Source organism: Lepus europaeus, chromosome 3 (genome assembly GCF_033115175.1).
Source record: "Lepus europaeus isolate LE1 chromosome 3, mLepTim1.pri, whole genome shotgun sequence".
NCBI lineage: Eukaryota > Metazoa > Chordata > Mammalia > Lagomorpha > Leporidae > Lepus > Lepus europaeus.
In genome coordinates, this window is record NC_084829.1 from 97,142,272 (window position 1) to 97,166,866 (window position 24,595).

General features: G+C 41.1%; 1 protein-coding gene across 7 annotated transcripts in view; it reads right to left on the reverse strand.

Moving 5' to 3' along the window:
* The window catches only part of USP45 (ubiquitin specific peptidase 45), a 77,619-nt gene that overhangs the window by 50,540 nt on the left and 2,484 nt on the right, over positions 1 to 24,595 (reverse strand). For 4 of the 7 annotated variants that reach the window (XM_062186540.1, XM_062186544.1, XM_062186539.1 and 1 more), the window contains exons 2-5: positions 19,801 to 19,910; positions 14,172 to 14,341; positions 12,011 to 12,114; positions 9,123 to 9,223 (exon numbers count right to left, since the gene is read on the reverse strand). In XM_062186540.1, the coding sequence (XP_062042524.1) occupies positions 9,123 to 9,223; positions 12,011 to 12,114; positions 14,172 to 14,341; positions 19,801 to 19,900 (475 nt within the window). In that variant the 5' untranslated portion in view covers positions 19,901 to 19,910. Of the gene's footprint in view, positions 1 to 9,122; positions 9,224 to 12,010; positions 12,115 to 14,171; positions 14,342 to 19,800; positions 19,911 to 24,595 lie in introns of those variants that run through there. The other 3 variants (XM_062186543.1, XM_062186542.1, XM_062186545.1) reach the window with 2 other exon arrangements.

Genomic DNA, 24,595 nt, shown 5'->3' on the forward strand with positions numbered 1-24,595 from the left:
AATGCAAAGGACATTAAGAGAGAACTTCAGGCATTCTAGCTAATTTCTAAAGCTCTTTCCCATCTCTGTAGTTTATCTTGAAGCCTAAAATCTGAATACTCAAAGAGTAGCTGGTTAGTTGAGAAGGCCTGATAGGTTTTGTGCACATCTCAGGTCCTATAAAAGGGAAAACTGGCTGAAGCATCAGCAAAGCAAAACAAAAATTGTTATCAACATGTCTAAGACAACCTAAAAAGTAGTCTTAAGAATTCCCTCAAATTTTTGTGCCATAAAGTGAGTCAATACTTAAAGATCTAAGCGGATTTTTTTTCAAAAACCAGTTTTAGGAGTGGGTGTGTGGTCTAGCAGCCATGGCCTAGACACCAGATGTCCATATCCCATCTTAGAGGGTCCTCAGCTCCTGGCTTCAGTTTCCTTCCAATGCAGATGGAGGGAAGCAGCAATGAAGGCTCAAGTAACTGGGTTCAGGCTACCCAAGTAGGAGACCTAGATTGAGTTCCCAGCTGCAGCCCCAGCCTTGGCCCAGCCCCAGAGGGAGTTCTCTGTGTATGGCACTGTATCTCCCTCTCAAATAGGAAAAAAAAATTTTTTTAAACATCATTGTAAGGATATTAAATAATAATTAAAAAGAACCTTAATGGGGTAAAAAAATTTTAGGTTATTATCTTTGTAATCTTGGAGAGCAAAATGACTTCCAAAGTACAGCCCTAAAGAGCAAAAGCCATTATAGAAAAGATTAATAGACCTGGCAACAATGAATGATATTAAAAATTCACTATGGCAAAGCAAAGTTTAATATGGAAAAAGGGGCACTGTTGTCAACTATACCATTTGCATTATTTTTCTGGAGGGCAGCTGAACAATTAAAATAAAAATTTAACATGTGGGGATGGCACTGTGACATTATAGGCTAAGCCTGTGCCTCCAGTGCTGGCATCCCATATGGGCACAGGTTCATGTCCCAGTTGCTCCTCTTCCTAAGCAGCTCTCTATGAATGGCCTGGGAAAGCAGCGGAAGATTGCCCAAGTGCTTGGGCCCTTGCACACATGTGGGAGACCCGAAAAAAGCTCCTGGCTTCAGGTCGACTCAGCCCCAGGCATTGTAGCCATTTGGGGAGTGAACCAGTGGATGGAAGACCTTTCTCTCTGTCTCTCCCTCTCTCTGTCCGTAACTCTACCTTTCAAATAAATAAATAAAATCTAAAAAAAAAAAAAAAAAAAAAAAAAAGTTAATGTGCTTATGATTTGGCCAAGAAATTCCAAAAACTTAACCCCAAAAATGGAAGAGTAAGTATATACAAACGCAGTGTTGCTTATCATGGGAAAAAACTGAAAATAAGCAAGAGTGAATTCGTTGAAGTAATATTAAATTGATATCTTTTTTTACTCAAATGTATATTTGTGAATTGCTGCTTTATTTTCCCCCAGAGGTAAAAAAGGATGTAAACTTATTTTTCAGTATATTTATATAAGAAAGAATAGTTTAAAAGCATTATCTCCCTTAAATTACCACCTCTGATAACTGAATTTTAACAGAATATTTTATGTCCTCTTTAATCTTGTTAAAAACACCTTCCCACCAGTATTAAAGTTATGGGCTAAATTCATGGCCTTAGAAAAGAATTTGGGATTGTCTATAAGCTGCTTAACTCACAAAAAGCAAATCAATATTCAACAATATTATTTCACCAGGAATCCCTGTGTCATCTGTAGGTATTTGTAAAATACTTCAGGGACATTTATGAGACTACTGAAGTACCAGATTTCATAAGCCTGTGGGAGAACATGTCCTACTTTCTTAAGTATTTTTGGAGCACGTTTTTGGGTTCACAGCAGAAGTGAGCAGAAGTGAGCAGAAGTTACAGAGATTTCTCATTTACCCCTTGCCCCCACACATGCACACAGCCTCCCCCATGATAAACATCCCCCACCTGAATGGTTCATTTGTTGTAACTGATGAACCTACATTGACACGTCATTATCATCCATAGTTTACATCAGCGTTCACTCTAGGTGGCGTGCATTCGATGGATGTGGACAAATGCATGATGACATGAATCTACCATCAGGGTATCACACAGAAGGGTTTCCCTGTGCTTTGCCTTCTTTTCACTATCATCAAAGTTTTTTGGCCTACTTTTTAGTGATCCATACTTCTGAACGGGCCTCACAAAAGTGTTTATTTGTCCCTTTTCAGTCTTGCATTATGTACGAGCTTTTTATTATGTGTATGAGGTTGGGGGCAGTGGAAGGAGTTTTTCTCTTTTTGACTTGGTTTTTGTTTTAAGCAAATCCTAACATCAGATGTGAAATCTGCACAGCTGTAAGCATTCTTCTGGGAACCTGCACTGTGGCTCTTCTCAAATGCTTAATGCAATTACCTAAACCAGTCATGTAGTATTAATGTAATTTGGCCGTCTCTACAGCTGAAAAGAAGTTTAATCTTTAAAGAGTAAAAAGGAAAAGCTTCCTGCCCCACAATTCCCCTACCTTGAAACCAAATAATTAGCTCATCTGTTTATTCTCATAATCTACTAACTCCCAGTTAACCCCTAGCCTTAGAAATCCTTATTTAGCCACATGATAAAGTGAGGTTAACACAATGAATGGGCAGGTAGCATACAAAGGCATTCCTATCTGCCTCCTTACAGACAAGTCAAGTGATATAGCTAGAATATAAAATTCACCAACCACTTATCTTCTTAAAATCCAACAATGGTACCTTAAATCAGGACAAACTCCACAGTTTGTGGCCCTTGGATATCTATCCCTGCATATCTTTTGAGTCTCACCTCTAACCTTCCCTCAACACTACAAAACACAATTTTCCAGCTCTATGGACTTCCCTGAAACCTATTAAGCTCCCTCATCAACAAGCTACGTGCTCTGCCTGGAACAAAAGTCTTCTCTCTTTTTGCCTAGATAATTTTTAGCTATCCTTCAGCACTTGGCTCAGGAGATCATTCCTCAAAACAAAATCTTCCTAGCTCCACCCATCTAGGCTAGATAGTGTTTCAAAGTGTTCTCAGAATGCCCTTCACTTGCTCCATCAGGGCACTATTTAAATAAGCAACTAAGATGAATATCTGAGAATATCCTTCCCAAGGTCAAAAAGCCAGCAATGACAAGAAGTGAGGAGTAGATCTGTTTTGTTCACTACCGTATCTCCAACATCTAGTACATCAATTGGCACAAGGTGAAAACTCAAATATATAAAGACAATGATAAATAATTTTAATGTGAATATTCAGGGTTGGGGGAAAATACATTGCTTTATTAACGACATCAGTAGAAACTGGTTATATTCAGGGCCGGCACTGTGGCACAGCGGGTTAAAGCCCTGGCCTGAAGTGCCGACATCCCATATGGCCGCCGGTTCTAGTCCCAGCTGCTCCTTTTCCGTTCCAGCTCTCTGCTATGGCCTGGGAAAGCAGTAGAAGATGGCCCAAGTCCTTGGGCCCCTGCATCCACATGAAAGACCCGGAAGAAGCTCCTGGCTCCTGGCTTTGGATCAGCTCAGCTCCAGCCATTGCAGCCATCTGGGGAGTGAACCATTGGATGGAAGACCACTCTCTCTGTAACTCTTTCAAATAAGTATATAAATCTTTTTTTAAAAAAAAAAAAAAACTGTTTATATTCTATTTCAGTTTAATTCACCAAGTATTTCTTACCCAGACACATAAGAATCAAAAAGAATGTAAGCCAGATTCCTGTCCTCAAGGAACATACTATTTTGAGAACATAAGATACATGCAAACATGAAAGCTAATCACCACTAAACAGTGTATATGAGATCCTAAATTGTGCTGCATAGACACCGCGGGCTATAGAAAACAAAAAGGACTAGGCCAGCATCCTAGTAATAGGATTTGAGCTGAGTCTCAATGGATAAGCAAGGCTGAAGACAGAAAATGAAAGCCTGATCTTCAATGATTCCTCTCCTTTACAATTCCTCTCAGCCGACTATTACATAGGTCTTCGAATATCTGAGGAGCTTTGTGCTAGTTCAGCCACTCTTCTCAAGTGAGACTAAAAACGTCTTCCTCCTTTCAGGAGCTTTTAAGATCAAAAAGTATTTTCAAAATAAACCTAAGATGTTATTTGCTTTTTTTACTTGCATTCACTCTCAATTATACAATGCAGTCTTCCAGAGGCTTGTAGAACATGTGTCAGCACAACAGACTGAATGCAAAAGCAGAAATAAGAATTCAGTTGTTTCCTGCTAAGCCAGATATTACAGGGATTTCTAAAGATGTAAAATAATGCCACTCATTAAGCTTCTTTTGTTTTCAAAAATAATTATATTTCCTAAAAACATGGTATTGCGTTAACATGTCAGGAATTTACCTTTTTTCAGTAAATATTTAATTTTTTAGTTTTAATTTCTCATATGATAAATACTGACATACCCACCCTGCATAACCAAAGCTCCTTGAATCCTCAATAATTTAAGAGTCTAAAAAGGCACTAAGACTGAAAGTTGGAAGTTGGCTGAGCTGTTTACAGGTAGGGGCTCTAGCCCTGATTGTCTATGTAGACAAACCATATCAAATGTAACAGAAATGAAATTCACGCAGGCACTGTGTAATTTTAAAATATGTTCAAGGTCTATTAAACAGGTACAAGTTTTCTTCTCAGTAGTTCTTTTTACTTATTTGTATTATTCTTCCACCCAAACACAATATATATAGTTTCACATTACTTTTTCATCGCTATTTACAGGCATTTTTACATTTCTGTAGTCTTCACAATTATCATTTAAAATAACTACAAAATCACATCAGACTATGGCAGATTACTAATGCCTCCCCCGCCCCCCAAAAAATTTACATCTAAAATGCAAAGGGATTTAATTTTAAATCAAACTTGCCTGAGAGATTCTGTAGCTTGACCCACAAAAGTAAGGACATTTTGCCCCAGAACGTGTGGAAACCATGAACTCAAATCTCTCTCTCCCTAACTTTGAAGGCTCTACTCATCCTCAAACTGCCTCAAGAGCCCATTTCCCATCATTCAGGTGCTGCTCAGGGTGCCGCAACACAATTAAGGCTTCCAGCAGTGCTTCCAGCCACCTGAGATGATTACTCCTGTTATCTCCATCTGGCCAAAGTCCCTCCTCTTAGGGTCAGCTTGAAAGCCTGATCACCCATGATTCCTTTCCTTTACAGTTCCTCTCAACCGACTATTACACAGTTCTTCGAATATCGGAGGGGCTTTGAACGTTAATTAAAACAGAAACCTTATTCTGCTGGTTTTATCATTACTTTTGATCACACACCCCCTTTCTGAAGTTAAGCCTCTTGAGGGTAGAGCCAAAAAGCACTAGAGGGAAGACACAGAAAGTTCTGAGGAAAAATGGGGCTCAGATGAACTGGGTTTCATCTGGGGTCCCACAGCCAGTGACTGAGGGGGTTAGATGTGAGTGCCACAGCCCTGACTCAAAGCCCATGCCCTTCCTACACCATTCCAAGCTCCCTGCCCACTATCTTACAATAAACATTCAAAAACTCTGTGACACTGAATGGAAATCACACTGGCTCTGTCCTTAACCTCAGGGAAACTCTAAGGTAAAAAATGCCAAGAAAAGAATTTCTCCAATGGTACTTCCATCGCTCTTCACACTATATCCCTGCATATCTTATTATGGCAACAACAAAACGAAGGCCAAGTGCAGTTTTCGGGGCCAGCATTAACGGCAACTTCAGTTCCTGATGTCTATTAAATGTCTTCCATTGTCACACTGCCCTGGTTCTTTTATCAGAGCAGAACTGGAGCTCTAAGTGTGCCTGGGATAGAGTAAGAACTCAGTAAGTGGTGTGCTGAATAAGTAAAATTAATGATTTCTTTGGCTGTCTGGGAGCCTGAATTTATTCTTCTATCTCTTCTAATTTGCTCACCATCCTGTCTCATTAGAGAGACAAATGGCTAACAAAAAGAATTGTATTTGGGCTAGAGAAAATACAGCTGGAAACTATATTTTTATATAATTTTTCAGTTTTCTTTAAATTATTTATTCATTTTGTTTGAAAGGGAGAGGCAGAGAGAAGGATAGAGATCTTCCATCCTCTGGTTCAATCCCCAAAACATCTACAACAACAAGGGCTGGGCCAGGCTGAAGAGATACAGATAGAAAGAGATCTCCCATCCACTGGCTCAATCACCAAAAACATGTGCAACAGCCAGGGCTGGGCCAGGACAAAGCCAGGGGCACCTAGGATTCAATGGGGGGTCTCCCAGGTATGTGGCAGCCATCCAAGTACTTGAGCTATCACCTGCTGCCTCCCAAGGTGTGCATCAACAGGAAGCTGGACCAGAAGCAGAGGAGCCTGGACTTGAACCACACACTCTGACACGGAAAACAGGCATCCCAATCAGGGTCCTCTATCAAACTCCTGCCCTAACTTTTCAGTTTCTGTCCACCTACTAAGAACTGCAATTCTGCTTCACCAGCATCTCAGATTTACAATGTCTATTCACTGCTATTCACCTAATTGGTCAATCAAAATCCTGGGGTTTATACTTGATCCCTTCCACTCTCTCACTACATCTAATCCACCCACTTTCCATCAGAGCTTCAGTAGTCACTCACCGACTTGCCCTATCATAATCACCTCCTTTAACTTTCTGAATGATCTCTCCACCCTATTCTTAACCCCCTAGGCTATTCCCAACAGAGCAAGCAGTTGTCTTTATTTGAAAACAAATATGAAACAACTATAATACTGCCCTACTTAAAACACTTTAATAATTCCCATTACCCTTCCAATCGAATAAAAATTCCTCACCATGGAATTCCCTTCAGGATACTTTCAGACCTGCCTACTTACTGTAACTTCATCTCATTCTACTCTCTTCTGACACCCACACCTCAGGCAGATCTGCCTTTGCTGGTCACTGTAATGAGTAGATTATTACCTATCACTGCAATATTTTCCTTTCCAATGTAGCACTTACCAGAAGTCTCATTTGCTCATTTTTTGTCTGTCTCCCTCACTATCCTCTAAACCCCAGAGAGCAAGTTAAAGCTATTTTTGTTTTACTACTTCATATTTAATAAAGTTTAGCATCTGGCACATCAGAGGCACTATTTTTGGATGGAGAGATTACCTACAAACCGTAAATTTCTATTAACATGCATATTACTTATACATATATTTATATTAACATGCATATTACTTGTATGTTAGGTATATCACATGTTATTTAACACATACATATCACATATTATATGCATGTGTCAGGTAACATTACTTACATGGTATAAGTAACAAAGTACATAATACGTATTACTGATATATAATAAGGGATTTGGCTGGCCTTTGTCCTAGGTCCCTGGGAAGTATTCACTAAGTTATTGGAGTGACAGGGACCCCTCAGACCACACCAGAGAATTCATGCCAACAAAGTGACTCATTGTGGACCCCTTGACAGTTTATGCTAGAGAGATGGCTCAGGGGGATGGTGCTGTTGCACAGCAGGTAAAACCACTGCCTGCAGTGCTGGCATCCCGTATAGGTGCCAGTTAGAGTCCTGGCTGCTCCACTTCTGACCCAGCTCTCTACTATGGCCTGGGAAAGCAGTGGAAGATGGTCCAAGTCCTTGGGCCCCTGCACCCACATGGGAGACTCAGAGGAACCTCCCAGCTCCTGGCTTCAGATTGGCTCAGCTCCAGCCATTGTGGCCATTTGAGGAGTGAACCAATGGATGGAAGACCTCTCTCACTCTCTGTCTCTGCCTCCCTGTAACTCTGCCTTTCAAATAAAATAATCTTTACAAAAAAAAAAGAGAGAGAGAGAGAGAAAGAGAGAGAGAAAGAGAGAGAGAGGGCTGGGTAACTTAAGACTGAGTTAAAGGGCTGGCGCTGTGGCACAGTGGGCTAAGCCTCTGCCTGCAACACTGGCATCCCTTATGGGTGCCAGTCCTAGTCCTGGCTGCTCCTCTTCTGATCCAGTTCTCTGCTATGGCCTGGGAAAGCAGTAGAAGATGGCCCAAGTCCTTGGGGCCCTGCACCCAAGTGGGAGACTTGGAAGAAGTTCCTGGCTCCTGGTTTCGGATCAGCCAGCTCTGGCTGTTGTAGCCATATGGAGAGTGAACTAGTGGATGGAAGACGTTTCTCTCTGCCTTGCCCTCATTCTGTAACCCTACCTCTCACATAAATAAATAAAATCTTAAAAAAAAAAAAAAATTGTGGCAATGATTAAGTCGACCATGCCTACATAAATGAAACTCCAATAAAAATTTTCAACATCAATGCTCAGGTGAACTTTCCTGGTTAACAACATCTGTGCATATTGTCACACAATGGTGTGGATGTGTCTTTTTTTGGGGGTGAGAGGAGGTCTCACTCCCTTTGTACTGGACACAGAAACATCACATTTGGGACCCTCCTGTACCTTTATGGATCTCCTGTTTGGACTGGTCCTACTTTATATCCTTTATGCTGTAATAAAACTATAAATACAAGTATAATACTTTCCTGAGTTCTCTGAATCTTTCTGTTGAACTGCAAACTAGAAGAAGACCCCCAGATGTAGCTGGTTGGTTGAAATGTGCTGTTCCAAGAACCCTCCAGTTCGTGGCTGGTATCTGAAGTGACAGCAGTCATGTGTGCAACTGAGCCCTTACCTATGAAGTCCAGCCTAACTCCAGATACTTGTGTCAGAAATGCACTGAAATCATACCACAAACAATAACAGACATGTGCCAGGCACTAGGCCAGTATTTTTATATCATTTCTAAATCTTTAGAAAATACCATCTCTGAACCTCACAAAAATCCCACAAGCTGGGATTACTGGCCTAATTTTTGTAATTAAGTAAAAAAGGAGTAAAAACCATCTGGCCAGGAAGTGGGGGAGCCTAAATTCAAACTCAGGACTATCTGACCTCAAAACCCACAATTTAGTCATGACATACTTCAGCTTCTTAGATGGGTTACCTAAATGCACCACAAGATAATATCCTAAGATTGTACCTAATTATGCATGACATGCATAAGATCCTTATGCAAGTTACAGACTGGAATGTAACAGTAAAATTTTAGTTATGAATTTATGAACTTTTTACATGAAACATGAAATGCCATATTTTAATGCAAATTTCTTGAGCAATCATTTAACTTACTTGTTTGTGTTTTAGAAACATGTTTCTGGAGAAAATCAACTATCTGAGCCAAAACTTTCTTATTACAATGTGTTGATAACTTTTCATCACACTCGTAACACCTGAAAAAATGCAAAATTTAAGAAAGTATTATGAAAGCGCCTGCAGTCATTTTGCACACTAATAATAAAGTTGGCCTTTAACCATTTCAGTCTTGAAATTACATGGCAAGGAATGTAAAAGGGACGGTGCTAGGTAGAGAAACAAGCGGGGCAATTCTCACAGAACCTTATAGCTCAAATGAAGGTCTGAAGCTGATCTTGAGTTTACTGGAAGCCTTGGAGGGGGTTTCAGCAGGATAGTGATGTGGTCCAATGTACATTTTAAAAGCATCACCCTGAATGACACACTGGATTGGAGGGCACCAGGAACAGAAACAGTTCAGCACAGCAGCAATGCATATGGAGAGATGCAGACATGTTCATTTTTAGGTAGAAACAGTAAGGAATTAGATACAAAACATGAGGGAGAGGTCAGTATCAAAATAACTGCCATGGGAAGAGAGAAGTGAGTGATGACACGTCAGCGATTCTCAACAAGCAGTGATTTTTTTGCCCCCAAAGAACATCTTTCAATGTTTGGAGACATTTTTGGTTGTCTATCGGCTGCTAATGGGAAGCTGCCAGACACCCTAACGTGTAAATGACAGCACAAGAAAGAATCTATCACAACAAAGAATTAGTCCAAATTCCAACAGTGCTGAATTTGAGAAATTCTGGTCTAGATGAAACAAGACTTGCGAGTTGCTAAAATCCAAAGCTTGGTGACAGGTACAGAGGAGTACCATTTTGTTTATTTTTGTAAAAAAACAAAGATGAAAGGGCTTTCCCTCTTTATACCTGCTGGGCTTCTTGGTTAGATTACTAAGGATGAAAGTGTCACTGAGAGAGCTGGGACAGACGCAGCTGTTTCATTTTGTTTGGGGCTTCTCTGGAGGTAGGAGAGTAGGAAAGAGATCTTCCAAAGCACATTCCATTTCAGAAAACTACCCTCAATGAGGTTTACTCACTAGTACACACACTTCTCTTGCTACCTTTTTCTCAGACTGTGGTTCCCAGACTAGCAGCAATGGAAGCAACTGGGAACTAGTTAGGCAAGCAAATTCTCAGGCCTGCCCCAGGACTACTATACAGGAATTTCTAGGCCTGGAACTCAATAATCTGCCTTAACAAGCCTTCCTGATGATTCTGAAGCATTCTAAAAATTGAGAGCCACACAGGGTATTATCTCCCACTCTCTGGGCTCCAAGGCATCATCAACATACTAAGTCCCCTCTGTTCTCACTTCATTCCCCCTAATACTGCTATTTGGGGCCAATAACAGCAATAACAAAAAACACAAATGCAGCAAACAGCCAATCCCTATGACTGCATTAAATTACACAATGATGATCTCTCCTATGAGTCAAAATATCCTGTTGTTAATTTTAGAATCCTGAAATAAAAACACAAAGTTAAAATAGTTTTGTCTGAAAAAAACCTAGGGGGGGCAACATTGTAGTAAAGTGGGTTAAGCTGCAGCTTACAATGCCTGCATCCCATATGGGTGCCAGTTCCAGCTGCTCTACCCGCTATCCAGCTGCCTGCTAATGTGCCTGGGAAAGCAGCAAAAGGTGGTCCAAGAGCCCCTGCATCCACATGGGATATTCAGATAAAGCTCCTGGTTTTGGCATAGTCATGGCCTGGCCATGTCTGAACCATCTTGGGGGTAAACCAGCAGATGGAAGATCGCTCTCTCTCTCGGTCTTTCTAACTCTGCCTTTCAAAAAATAAATCAATCTTTAAAAAAAAAAAAAAAAAAAGACAGACAGAAAAAGGAAGGAAGGAAGGAAGGAAGGAAGGAAGGAAGGAAGGAAGGAAGGAAACTAAAAGACTCCTGATAATTCATTCAAGGAACCCTAGAAGTCCACAGATTCCACTTAGAAAATTATTGTTGTAGGGCCAGTGTTGTAGCACAGTGAGTTAAGCCACCACCTGCGATGCCAAAATCCCATATCAGAGCTCCAATTCAGGTTCTGGCTGTTCCATTTCCAATCCAGCTCCCTGCTAACGTGCCTGGGAAAGCAGTGGAAGATGACCCAACTACTTGAGCTCCTGCCACCCATGTGGGAGACCCGGATGGAGTTTCAGCCTTTGGCCCGACCCAGCCTTTGAAGTTCTGGCCACTTCAGCAGTGAACCAGCAAATGGAAGATACATCTGTCTGTCTGTCTGTCTGTCTCTGTCTTTCAAATAAACAGATCTTTTTTCAAGAGAAAATTATTGGTGTAAAATACTGAAAAATCATTTCAATTTAGCGTTCACTAACATAATTGAAATAATGCAGTATACTAATGGGAACCTAGGGCATCGAAAGATGTTAGAAGCTGCATGTTTATGTTGTAATCATACAAAAGTAAATGATACTCAGTTTCCTTCCTCCACATAAGGAACTGGATTACACTCCCAATCAGCAGTTAAGTAGCAGGAATCACCACAGAAGGTTTCACCAACTACTAATCGCCAGGCTTTCCCATCCCCCTTCAGAGAAGCACCAAACCACTTGACTTCTTACAGTACCTTCCTTCTCTAGAACTCTGGAATTAGCAAGTTCATTACATAAACACTAAAAAGAATTTTTTTTACAGTTAAAAAAACTTAGAGAAAAGTAGGGAAATAACTACTTTTTTTTCCCCTCTAATTTAGACTTTGTACTCACAGGTAATGCTGATTTTCTTAAATTATTCCACAGATCATGTTTAAGCTAAAAAAAGCATAAACTGGTAAAACATCTTGCAATAGTTCATCTTGTAAAGCTCAGGAAACCTATTTTTCTTGGGATAGACAGAAGCAGCAAAACAATTTAACTTACCATACAATCCATGTGCTCAGACTAATGACAATGCAATGAGCCTCTGGTCCGGAACTCTTGAAGTGCTTCAGTGAATGCTGGCTTTCCGAGTTTTTACCACAGCCCTGATGATGAGGAGAATGCTATTTGTATGATTTACATATAAGGTTAATGAAAACTTAAAGCATGTTCAACTTACACTGAAAATGTTTTGTTATTAATTCCAAGTGAGAGGAAAGTTTCAGAAAGCAATACAGCATTAGATTTATCTCAATAAATTTAAGCTCCTGCAAAAAATCTAACTTGCTTTTTGTGATACAGTATTTTCCTGAGCCAGTTATGCACAAAGGTAATTTCTCTATCACTTAAAAACATGCATGAGTGGGACAACAAGCAGCCTGGTAGGCCAGTAGTACCTCTCCTCTAAATGCACATTTTCCCAACCTGTGAATACCTCCATTCCCAACCCATCGAGAACAAGTGAGACACAGGCCAAGCATGCCGGTTTTCCTCAGTAGATAATGAAATACAATTCTGGTTAATGTGATGTGGGGAAAAGTGAAGTCTACTGCATATTTTTGGGAAAGTTTCACATATTTTTAAAAGGAACACAGGCAAGGGGGCATCTTCTTTCCCCTCTTTTATCAGCTACATGGGTTGCTGTGTAATAAACAATGCCCGAAGCATTCCTAGCCATTCTGAAAACCAAGAAGCTGAGGAAAGCACAGCAGAAAAATGTAAGAAAACTCAATTTTGAATGTTTATTCGCTACAGTTTGCTAGCGCTGCAGTGGCCCTACCACTGAATTTCTATCTCAGATAACAAAGATTTAGTCCTCTTATTTATTTATTTATTTATTTTTAAATTTTTATTTAATGAATGCATTTTTACGTAGATACAACTTTAGGAATATAGTGATTCTTTCCCCCATATCCCTCTCCCCTCCACTCTCATCCCACCTCCCATTGCCTCTCCCATCTCCTTCATTGTGGATCATTTTTAGTATGACTTTATATATAGAGGACCAACTCTATACCAATCACAGACTTCAACAACTTGCCCCCACACCCACACACAACATAAAGAGTACAGTTTGGGGAGAGAATTTGCAGTCGATTCTTATATTACAGTTCAATAGGGACAGAGGTCCTACCTGGGGAGCAAGTGCACAGTGTCTACTGTTATTCCTTTAACAATCAACACTTTTTTTATGACATCAGTGATCATCTGAGACTCTTGTCATGGGCTGTCTAGGCCTTGGAAGCCTTTTGTGGCCATAGACTCCGTCGGTATTTGGATACGGCCATAAACAAAGTAGATGTTCTCTTCTCCCTTCTGAGAAGAATGTCTTCTTCTTTGATGACCCTTTCTTTCCTCTGGGGTCTCACAGAGATCCTTCGTGTATACTCCTCTTATTTAAACACACACACACACACACACTTCTAATTTCAAGAGAAAACTCCTTTTCTCCAGACATCAATAACTTTTGAAATTTAAGGTAAATTACTGGGGCCAGCACTCTGGCGTAGTAAGCTAAGCCTCCACCAATGGCACCAGCAACCCATATAGGTGCCAGTTCACATCCTGGCTGCTCCTCTTCTGATCCAGCTCTCTGCTTGTGGCCTGGGAAATCAGTAGAAGATGGCCCAAGTGTTTGGGTCCTGGAACCCACACAGGAGATCCAGAAGAAGCTCCTGCATCCTGGTTTCAGATCGACTCAGCTCCAGCTGTTGCAGCCATTTGGGGACTGAACCAGCAGATAGAAGACCTTTTTCTCTATCTTTCCCTCTGTCTGTAACTCTACTTCTCAAGTAAATAAATGAAAATCTTAAAAAAAAGATAATTTTGCAGAAAAAAGTAGAATAATTCTTTTTGAGAGAACAAAAATGAATCTGAAAGGTAGATTCATTTTCTAAGCAAATTCACAAGGCAAAGATAGGTCCAGATATGGGAACTACTGCAAATAGATTGGACTCTCTCTCAAAGTAATTATAAACCACACACAATTACTTTCTGGACATAGCATACTTGTTGCTTTACCTCAAACCTTGCTAAGTTCATTCTTGGGGAATTTCAAGCTAAATATGGAATAAATTTATCTTAAGTTGCACATGTGACTAATAGCCCAAATCACAGGAAGCACTTAAGAAAATATTCAAGACATAAGTAACACTTTTCTTACCTGAAAACCACACTTGAGGCACAACCAAATATCAGAAGGAAGTACCGGCTGTCCGTCAAAGAATCTCCTTTCTTTCAAACATTCTGAGCAAACTGACCACAGATTCTCAGCCACTGCCCGCTTCACATGATTCACATTGACAGCATGACTCACATGCTGGCAAGTTAAACCTATTGAATAAGAGAAAAAACGTCAAAGTGTTAACATTTTATTTGTTAAGCTAAAGTGCTACCATTAGTAAATAAAAGTCAATAGCATTAAAATGGTATTGGGACAGGCAGTGGCCTAACAGTTAAGATGCTGCTCGAGAGGCAGGCGTTGCAGTGCACAGGCTTACACTGTCACTTGGGACACCTGCATCCCATATCACAGTGCCTGGTTTGAGTCCCAGCAACTCCACATCAAATCCAGCTCCCCGCTAATGTGCCTGGGAAGCGGCAGATGATGGCTCAAGTACTTGAGTTCCTGCCACCCATGTAGGAGACCCAGATGGAGTTCCTGGCTCTGGGCTGTGGCATGGCCAGATCCTGGTTGTTGTGGCCACTTGGGGGGTGAACCAGTGAATGGAAGATTCTCTCTCTCTCCTTCCTTCTTGTCTCTCCATCTCTACCTCTCTCTCTGGCATTCTACTTTCAAATAAATAAATCTTAAAAAAAAAAAAAAAGATGCTACTTGCGATGTCTACATCCCATATCAGAGTGCCTGGGTTTGAGTCCCAGCTCCACTTGGGATTCCAGGTGCCTGCTAATGCAGACCCTAGGAGTCATCAAGTGATGGCTCAAGTACTTGGGTCCCATCACAGGTGAGAGATCTGGATTGATTTCCTAGATCCCAGCTTCAGCCTGGCTCAGCCCCAGTAAACAGCAGATGGGAGATATCTACCTGTCTATCGCTTGCACGCTCTCTCGCTCTCTCTCTCTCTAGCCCCTCAAATAAATATTTTTCAAAAATACTCAGGATTCTCCTTACTGAATATTCCCATGTACACATTATTTTGCCTGGTCCCTAATGATCCTTTGTAACAACTTCCCACTGTGTGCACTGTATGGAGACAAATAGCTATAATTAAGCGAATATATTTTTAAGTTTTCAAATAATGACACTCTCTTCCAAGGGGGCACAATTAATACTTCCATTTCTCCCAAATATATGAATAATTTCTCCACTTCAGGTATCCTTAACATTAAAACTACAACCACCCGCCAAAAACAAACAACAAAGAAGAGCTACTTAAAGAGGAAAACAGCAGCATGTATATTTCAACTTTTCTCTACTTCCCTTTCAAAATGTAAAGCAGTCTGTTTTGCCTACTATTAACTACAGAGAGGCTAAGACTGAGAATGTGAGTCCTGACAAGTTATTAATAATAAAATGTAATTTCATGGGCCGGCACCATGGCTCACTAGTCTAATCCTCTGCTTGCAGCGCCAGCACCCCGGGTTCTAGTCCTGGATGGGGCGCCGGATTCTGTCCCAGTTGCTCCTCTTCCAGTCCAGCTCTCTGCTGTGGCCCGGGAGGGCAGTGGAGGATGGCCCAAGTCCTTGGGCCCTGCACCCGCATGGGAGAACAGGAAGAAGCACCTGTCTCCTGGCTTCGGATCGGTGCAGCACACCAGCCGTAGCGGCCATTTGGGGGGTGAACCAACGGAAGGAAGACCTTTTTCTCTTTCTCTCTCTCTCACTAACTCTGCCTGTCAAAAAAAAAAAAAAAAGTAATTTCTACATGTAAGTCTTTGAAAACTTCTGATCTTACATCAAGAGCTATCAAAACAGACCTAAAAGGAGCAATTCTTAAGTTGATATGTTTGAAAAGCAAGGAGCCATGCCATTAAAGAAAGTGCTGAGGGCAGGCGGTTAGCCTAATTACTATGACACCAGTTAAGATGCCACAGACCACATCAGAATGCCTGGGGTCAATTCCTGGCTTCAGCTCCTGTCCTGGTTCCCACCAATGGAGATCAAGGAAGTAGGAACCACCTACTTGGGAGATGGGGATTGAGCTCCTGGATCCTAGCTCAGCCACAGCCCAGCCTCAGCCACTGATGGCATCTGAGGAGTGGGACAGCAAATAAGAACGCTCTCACGTGTGTGCTCTCCTTCTCTCTCATTCATCCTCACTCACTCTCTCTTCTCTCTCTCTCTCTTTTATTCTTTCTCTGTCTCTCTGCCCCTCAAGCAAAAATTTTTTAAAATTCACAATCTCAGGGGCCAGCACTGTGGCACAGTAGGGCAGGTTACCACCAGTGACACTGGCATCCTCTACTGGAGCACCAGTTCAAGCGCTGCCTGCTCTGCTTCCAATCCAGCTAATGTGCCTGGGAAAGCAGCAGAAAATGGGCCCCTGACACCCATGTAGGAGACCAGGATGGAGTTCCTGGCTCCTGGCTTTGGCCTGGTCCAGCCCCAGCCATTGTAGCCATTTCAAATAAATAATTTCTTTTAAAAAAATATAAAAATCAGAATCTCCAAGTTTTCCACTTTAAACATTAATAAAACTTCAGAAGGAAGTCTCCCAATTTGTAAATGGTGACAGAAAGTCAATACTTCCTTCTTCTCCTCCCATAAATTATCAAAAGGCACCAAGAACAGGAAACAAAGACTCATTTTCAGAGAACCAGTAGATAGCTGAAGCCCCCAAGTCACAAAGCAGAGAGAATACTGCCACTGTAGGTTTTACAAAAAACAATTGCTTCCTTTTTTTTTTTTTTTTTAAGACAGAGAGAGAGATAAAGAGAGGTCTTCCATCTACTGGCTCACTGCCCAGATGTCCACAACAACTTGAGCTAAGCCGATCAGAAGTCAGGAGCCAAGAGCTTCTTCCGGGTCTCCCACATGGGTGCAGGAGCCCAAAGACTTGGGTAATTTTCCACTGCCTTCCCAGGCACATTACAAGGAGCTGGATAGGAAGTGGAGCAGCTGGGACATGAACCAGCGCTCTTAAGGGATGCCAGCATCACAGGCCGGGGCTTTAACACACTGCACCACAGATTCAGCCCCAACAATTGCTTCCTAAATATAGAACCCGAGTCTCTGTGCTATAACAAAATCTCATTTAAAAAAATTAATATTATTTTTTAAGATTTATTTATTTATTTGAAAAGCAGTTACAGACAGAGAGGAAGAGACAGCCATCACTGGGTCACTTGCCAAAAGGCTATGATGGCTGGAGCTGAGCTGTGTTGGGCAGAAGCTGGGAACAAAGAACTTCCTCTGGTCTCCTACATGGGTGGCAGGAGCCCAAATACCTGGGCCATCGTCTGCTGCTTTCCCAAGGACATTACCAGTGGAGCAGCCAGGACCTGAACTGAAGCCTATATGGGATGCCAGCATTGCAGGCAGAGGCTTAACCCACTGTGCTACAAAACTGGCCTCCACAATCTCATTTTAAGAAAAAGCAAGCAACAGAATATCTCGTTCACTGAGTGACTGAGAGATAAAAATGCAAATAAAATATTCTTCTAGGTTTTCAGGAAGCAGTGGTATCTCTATGGTAACTGGAAAGAGATACTCTAGACTATGAAAGAATCCAGAGCTACAGAACCCCATTGACTAGAAAACTTGGCTAAATGAACTCAAACTCAAACTCCAGCAGGTCTCTACAAGGCTCTGCCTGGTTCATTTTTCTTATACAAATATTGTAAAACCAGCTGGTCTAAGAAAAGCAACCCTACATCAAAGAATGAGCAATCAGAGAAATCTTAGCCACAAACTCTGCTAAGATAATGTTGCTGTTCCCTCAGTACCTGAGGGTGGTTCTATGACCTCCAGGGTACTAAAATCTCTGAATGCTCAAGTCCCATAAGTAAAAGAGTAGTATTTGCCTGTAATGTCTGCAGAGCCTCATTTAAGATTTATTTATTTTATTTGAAAGGCAGACTTACAGAGAGGAAGAGAGAGAGAGAGAGAGAGAGAGAGATCGATCTTCTATCTGCTGGGTCACTCCCCAGATGGCTGCCAACGGCTGGAACTGGGCCAATCCGAAGCCAGGAGCCTGGAGCTTCCTCCAGTTCTCCCATGAAGGGCCATCTTCTACTGCTTTCCCAGGCCATAGAGAGAGCTGGATCAGAAGTGGAGCAGCCGGGTCTTGAACCAGTGCCCATATGGGATGCTGGCAGTGCAGGCAGCAGCTTTATCCGCTATGCCACAGAGCCAGTCCCTGTATATATTAAATTATGCCTGAATTACTTATAATACCTTATACCATGTAAATGTTATGTTAAAAAAAAGAATGCTATGTAAATTGTTGCTATATCTTATTCTTTAAGGAATAATGGCAGAAAAAAAGAGAGAGAGAAAAATCTGTATACTTTCAGTATAGATATAATTTTTGCCCTAAATACTTTCAATCTGTGGATTTGAAACCTGAGGATACAGAACCTGCAGATATAGGGGGTTGAGGAGAGAGCAACTGTATTAAAAAAAAAGAAAGGAAGGAAATGGGAAAAAAAGGCAGAATAATCACTGTTATTACATAAAAACACAAAAAACAGCAAGTGTTCTAGGACAGGATGGCAAAATAATAGGAAGTGATAGGCAGAGCTAAGGAAAGAAGTGGAACAAAAACAAATACATAAATAAAACTGCAGAGACAGACAACGTGGTACAGCAGGTTAAGCCACAACTTCAGGCACCTGCATCCCACATGGAGTGCTGGTCCCAGTCCTGGCAGCTACTCCACTTCTAGTTTCCTGCTAATGCATCCTGGAGGGCAGTGGATGATGGCTCAAGTGCTTGGGGCACTGCCACATGAATGAGACACCCAGCGTTCTGGGCTTCTGCCTTTGGCCTGGCCCAGCTCTGGCTGTTTCGGGCATTTGAGGAGTGCACAAGTGGATAGAAGATCTCTCTCTCTTCTTCTCTCTCTCTGTCGCTCCCCCTTTCTTTGTCACTCTTTCAAGTAGATAAAAAAATAAATTTGAAAAACATTTAAAAATTAATAAAACCATAAATATGAAGACTAAATTTGAAAGAATGTAAAGTGAAATGGATACTGCTACAAATATATTAAGGATTAAAAATAGCAAGCAGAATGAAAAGGAAATAGGAGTCCTAGAAGATCTGAGAAAAAATGATTACCATGGAAGACAGGCAACAGGAATTAACATAAGAATAATCATAATCTCTGAAGAAAAGGTATTAACAGAATACAACAAACACTTAAAGATACAATTCAGACTTTCTTCAACACAGGAAACTAAACTACCCTGAAAAATTATCCAAGTTAACTTTTAACAATGGAAATGATATATTAAAGACATCATTTTAAATGGAATGTTGAGCTGGCATGGAAGCAAGGAAAATCATCAGAGGCCAAAACCAAGGCATGAGGCTCAAGAGAAAGGCAATCCTGAGACCAGCAGCTCTGACAGGTCCTGTGCCAGCTTCTGGTGGCCTGGAGGTTCTGCTAGGCCATAAGGAAGGACAAAACAAACAAACAAACATAGCAATACCAACTTTGTAGACTAAACAACATCCCAATAAAAACACCAACAGGAATTTCTGGAACCACACAAGCAGGCTCTAAAACTTGGTAGAAAACAATGAAAAATAAAAGTACGAGATTTGTTAAAAGCATATATTATTATTTCTGTGTCTCAATACCATGTGGGATGTCAGAAATTACAATTTACCAGCAATGTCATCTGAAGAGTCTTCATCACGAGGTACAGTGGGCCTTTTACTTCTTTTGGCTTTCTCAGGTAACACCTTGGACGGATCTTTCACCCGCATCTGTTATCTACTGAAAAGGTTGAAGGAAAAAAATGAATATGCTTTAATCTTTAAAGCTAAAATTTTAAATATTTTATTTAATGCATAGCAAATCTGAAATGACTTCTATTTCACTTTGTTTCTGAAAAATTTTTAAATTTTTTTCTTATTAATTTGAGAGGAAGGGTGGGAAGAAGAGAGTGAGAGAGACAGACAGACAGACAGAGAGAGAATCTCTATTCCCAAATACCCATAATGGCTGGGGCTGGCCCAGGCTGAAGACAGGGAGCTGGATCAGGATGAAGCTGGGGGCTTAGAACTCAATCCAGGTGTCCCAAGTGGTTGGCAGGAATGCATCGACTTAAGTTATTATTGCTGTGCCCAGGGTCTATATCAGCAGGAAGCTGGAGTCTGGAGCCAGAGCTGGGTATGGAACCTAGGTACTCCAATTTGGGATGCAGTCATCTAAACCATTAAGCTCAACATCTACCTGACATCAATTTAAACTGGTCTAGTAAATCAGCAGAGCAAAAAGTTGGGAACATCAGGAAAATTTTGTTAAGCCTCTATTCCACTAGTACATTCTATTTGACTTTTACCAGCTGCCTTGTTACAAACCAAATGATTGTGTCCTGCCAAAATTCCTATGTTGAAATCTAATCCCAATGTGGTAGTATCTGCAGGTGGAAACTCCAGGAGGGCATTAGGTTATGGGGGTGGAGTCCTCATGAATACAATTAGTACTCTTTTTTTTTTTTTTTTTTGACAGGTAGAGTTATAGACAGTGAGAGAGATAAAGGTCTTCCTTCTGTTGGTTCACTCCCCAAATGGCCGCTATGGCCAGTGCTGCGCCGATCCGAAGCCAGGAGCCAGGTGCTTCTTCCTGGTCTCCCATGCGGGTGCAGGGGCACAAGCACTTGGGCCATCCTCCACTGCCTTCCTGGGCCACAACAGAGAGCTGGACTGGAACCCAGCACCCATATGGGATGCCAGCGCCACAGGCGCAGGATTAACCAAGTGAGCCACAGCACCGGACACAATTAGTACTCTTAGAAGAGACCAGCGAGCTAGCCTTCTAGTATGTGAGGATGCAAGAAGACGGCCATCTACAAACCAGGAAGAGTGCCACCAACATGCACCAGATCTACAGGCAGTTTCATCTTAGACTGCCAGGCCCCAAGTGCTATGAGAAATAAACATCTGTAGTTCAGGTTTATACTAATTTGATATAAGGGCCTGAACTATGACATTCCTTCTACATACATAATATTCAGGTGAATAATGGAAAAATGGAATAATGGAAAAATGGAAGTTTTGGTCAATGGAATAAGTGCTGTTTCTCTCAACCCACTAACTAGAGACAGCAGGAACTAGAAGAGCCACACTGGACCAGGGATGGAAGCCATTATCCAAGCACAATAAAACCACGCTACCTGTGCTGAACTATGGAGAATTGGTAAAATAAATAAATAAAAGTTTTTAAATCTTTTATCTTTTTAAGCTACTGCATCTTTTATCTTTTCCCCTGCAACTTTTTATTATGAAACAATTTAAACATTCCCAAAAGTTGAAAGATAAAAATATAATGAACACCTACATACTATCAAGGTGTCACATATATTAATATTTTGCTATCTGGTATTTATGTAAATATGATGGGTGTATAGAGAGCTGTATACATGTATGAGTATATTTTTTTCTTTTTTGGCTGAACTGTGAAAATTGTAAAGATCATGATATTTCATCCTAAACTATTTCAGCATTTTATCTCTAAACAACAGACATTCTTCACTACATCATTTTCATACCTGATAAATGAACAATTCTCTAACATCATCACATATTCCATCAAATTCTAATTTCCCTAAGGACCCCAAAGGGTATACTATAGCTATTTTTTGAATAAGGTTCAGCCTAGCCTTATGCTTTATATTGAGTATGTCTCTTTAGTACCTTTAAATCTAGAACAGTTCTTCCAAGCTTTTACTTGCCAAAGACTTTGGCTTTTTTAAGCAATCAGGCCAGCGTATGTAAGTCATCTTAAGGATCTCATTAAAATGTGGATTCCAATACCTGAGAGCCTGCCTGAAGATCAAGCTCCTAACTGATCCTATTGCTGAAGGTCCACAGAACACACTTTCTTCTTTTTTTTTTTTTTAACATTTATTTAATGAACATACATTTCCAAAGTATAGCATATGGATTACAATGGCTTTCCCCACCCCATAACTTCCCTCCCACCTGCAACCCTCCCCTTTCCCACTCCCTCTCCCCTTCCATTCACATCAAGATTCATTTTCAATTCTCTTTATATACAGAAGATCAGTTTAGTATATATTGAGTAAAGATTTCAACAGTTTGCACCCACACAGAAACACAAAGTGAAAAATACTGTTTGAGTACTAGTTATAGCATTAAATCCCAATGTACAGCACATTAAGGACAGAGATCCTACATGAGGAGTAAGTGCACAGTGACTCCTGTTGTTGACTTAACAAATTGACACTCTTGTTTATGGCATCAGTAATCACCCTAGGCTCTTGTCATGAGATGCCAAGGCTATGGAAACCTTTTGAGTTCACTGACTCCAATCATATTTAGACAGGGTCATAGTCAAAGTGGAAGTTCTCTCCTCTCTTCAGAGAAAGGTACCTCCTTCTTTAATGACCCGTTCCTTCCACTGGGATCACAAGCGCGGAGATCCTTCATTTAGGTCATTTTTTTTTTTTTGACAGAGTGTCCTGGATTTCCATGCTTTTCAGCCAAATCCGAATGCCTTAAGGGCTGATTCTGAGGCCAGAGTGCTGTTTAGGACATCCGCCATTCTATGAGTCTGCTGTGCATCCCGCTTCCCATGTTGGATCGTTCTCTCCTTTTTTGATTCTATCAGTTAGTATTAGCAGACACTGGTCTTGTTTATGTGATCCCTTTGACTCAATCCTATCATTATGATCAATTGTGAACTGAAATTGATCACCTGGACTAGTGAGATGGCATTGGTACATGCCACCTTGATGGGATTGAATTAGAATCCCCTGGTATGTACACAGAACACACTTTCAATAGCAACCGTACATAATGGCCCGTATGGAATGTGTCTGTTTCTTCACAGTGCTATTTACTTCTAGCTCTTTTCTTTATAAATAAAAAAGTTGGGGCTGGCGCTGTGGCACAGTGGGTAAAGCTGCCGCCTGCAGTGCCGGCATCCTATATGGGCACAGGTTAAAGTCCCAGCTGCCCCACTTCTGATCCAGCTCTCTCTTGTGGCCTAGGAAAGCAGTAAAAGATGGCCCAAGTGCTTGGGCCCCTGAACCCACATGGGAGACCCAGAAGAAGCTCCTAGCTCCTGGCTTCAGATCAGCACAGCTCCGGCCATTGAGATAATTGGCGAGTGAACCAGTGGATGGAAGACCGACCTCCCTCCTTCCCTCTCTCTCTCTCTCACTCTCCTTCTCTGTGTAACTCGTTCAAATAAACAAATAAATATTTAAAAATATAGAAATAAAAATTTTAAAAGTTAATTCTAAATATTTTAGAACACATTAAGCCTTTTGTTTTATTCACTATATTTTGGAGTCTTACTTAGAGTACCTATTCTAATTCCTACGGAATACTATCCTGTTTGGGGTCTCAGCTCCATTCCAATTTTTATGATTGCTCATTTACTCTTTTCCCCCCAATACTACTTTATTTTATTGCTCAAATTGTTTGACCAACCACAAACAATTAAATTCAATTCATTAGTATGCCATGTCTCATATTTAGATAGTTTTGGTGACTGGAGACCTTCAATTGGCTCCTCTCTGTGACACACCACCAATCACTGTCATTTTTTAGCATTTCTTTTTTTGTGTGTGTGGTACAAATGCTCCAGACTCATCTTGCGTACTTCCTGCTCAAGTCCTAGAGTCAGCCATCATTCCAAGGAGCCCTGACTCCTTTCTGAGAACCTGAGGCCTAGGCAGTAAGTGCACTTCCATCTAGGTATTCTCTGGCTGTGCAACTGCCCACAAGGAAGTCTTTCTCTGGCTGCACTGATGGGAAGTGGAGACTTCAGCAGGGAAGCTCAGCTCCAGAGAGCAGCAAGCCCTCAAAGTACTTTTTCTCACCAAAAAATACGTCTAAGAAGAGGGAAAAAAAAAAAAAAAAAAACATGCAAAGGATTTTCATTATAAACTAGCTAAGACAAACCAGTACATTTGCTGTATTGTAAATCAACCCAACACAGTTACAACAGGACTGCAGAAAGATCCTTAGAATAACAAGGTCATTTGTCAGGGCTCACCAGGGAGAATGCATTCCACAACATGCACAGCATGGTGTACTCCTGAAATTCATCTATGATGCTGAAGATATACTCATGCTTGGCTATTACATGATGACAGTTCTTACACAGATGATCATAGGTAACTATTTCTTCTCCATCTTCCTCTTTCAAGGATTTGTTTGTGATCAGCATAAAATCCCGCTTAACTGCACACTGCACAACCTGTCTAGTTCAGCAAGAAAGATCCACTCTTCAGACAAGTGTCACCCAGATTGGGATGTATCTTCTCCACACAGTCCCACACATCGTGGAGCCATCAACAGGGAACGCCCTGTAGCACTCCCACTCATTTACTTTTTAACAGTCAAGTTAAGGAATTCAGCACTAAATTCCAAATATGGATTTTGTCATTCCATGTTTCAAATAAGGGAAGTTTCAAGACTGCCATT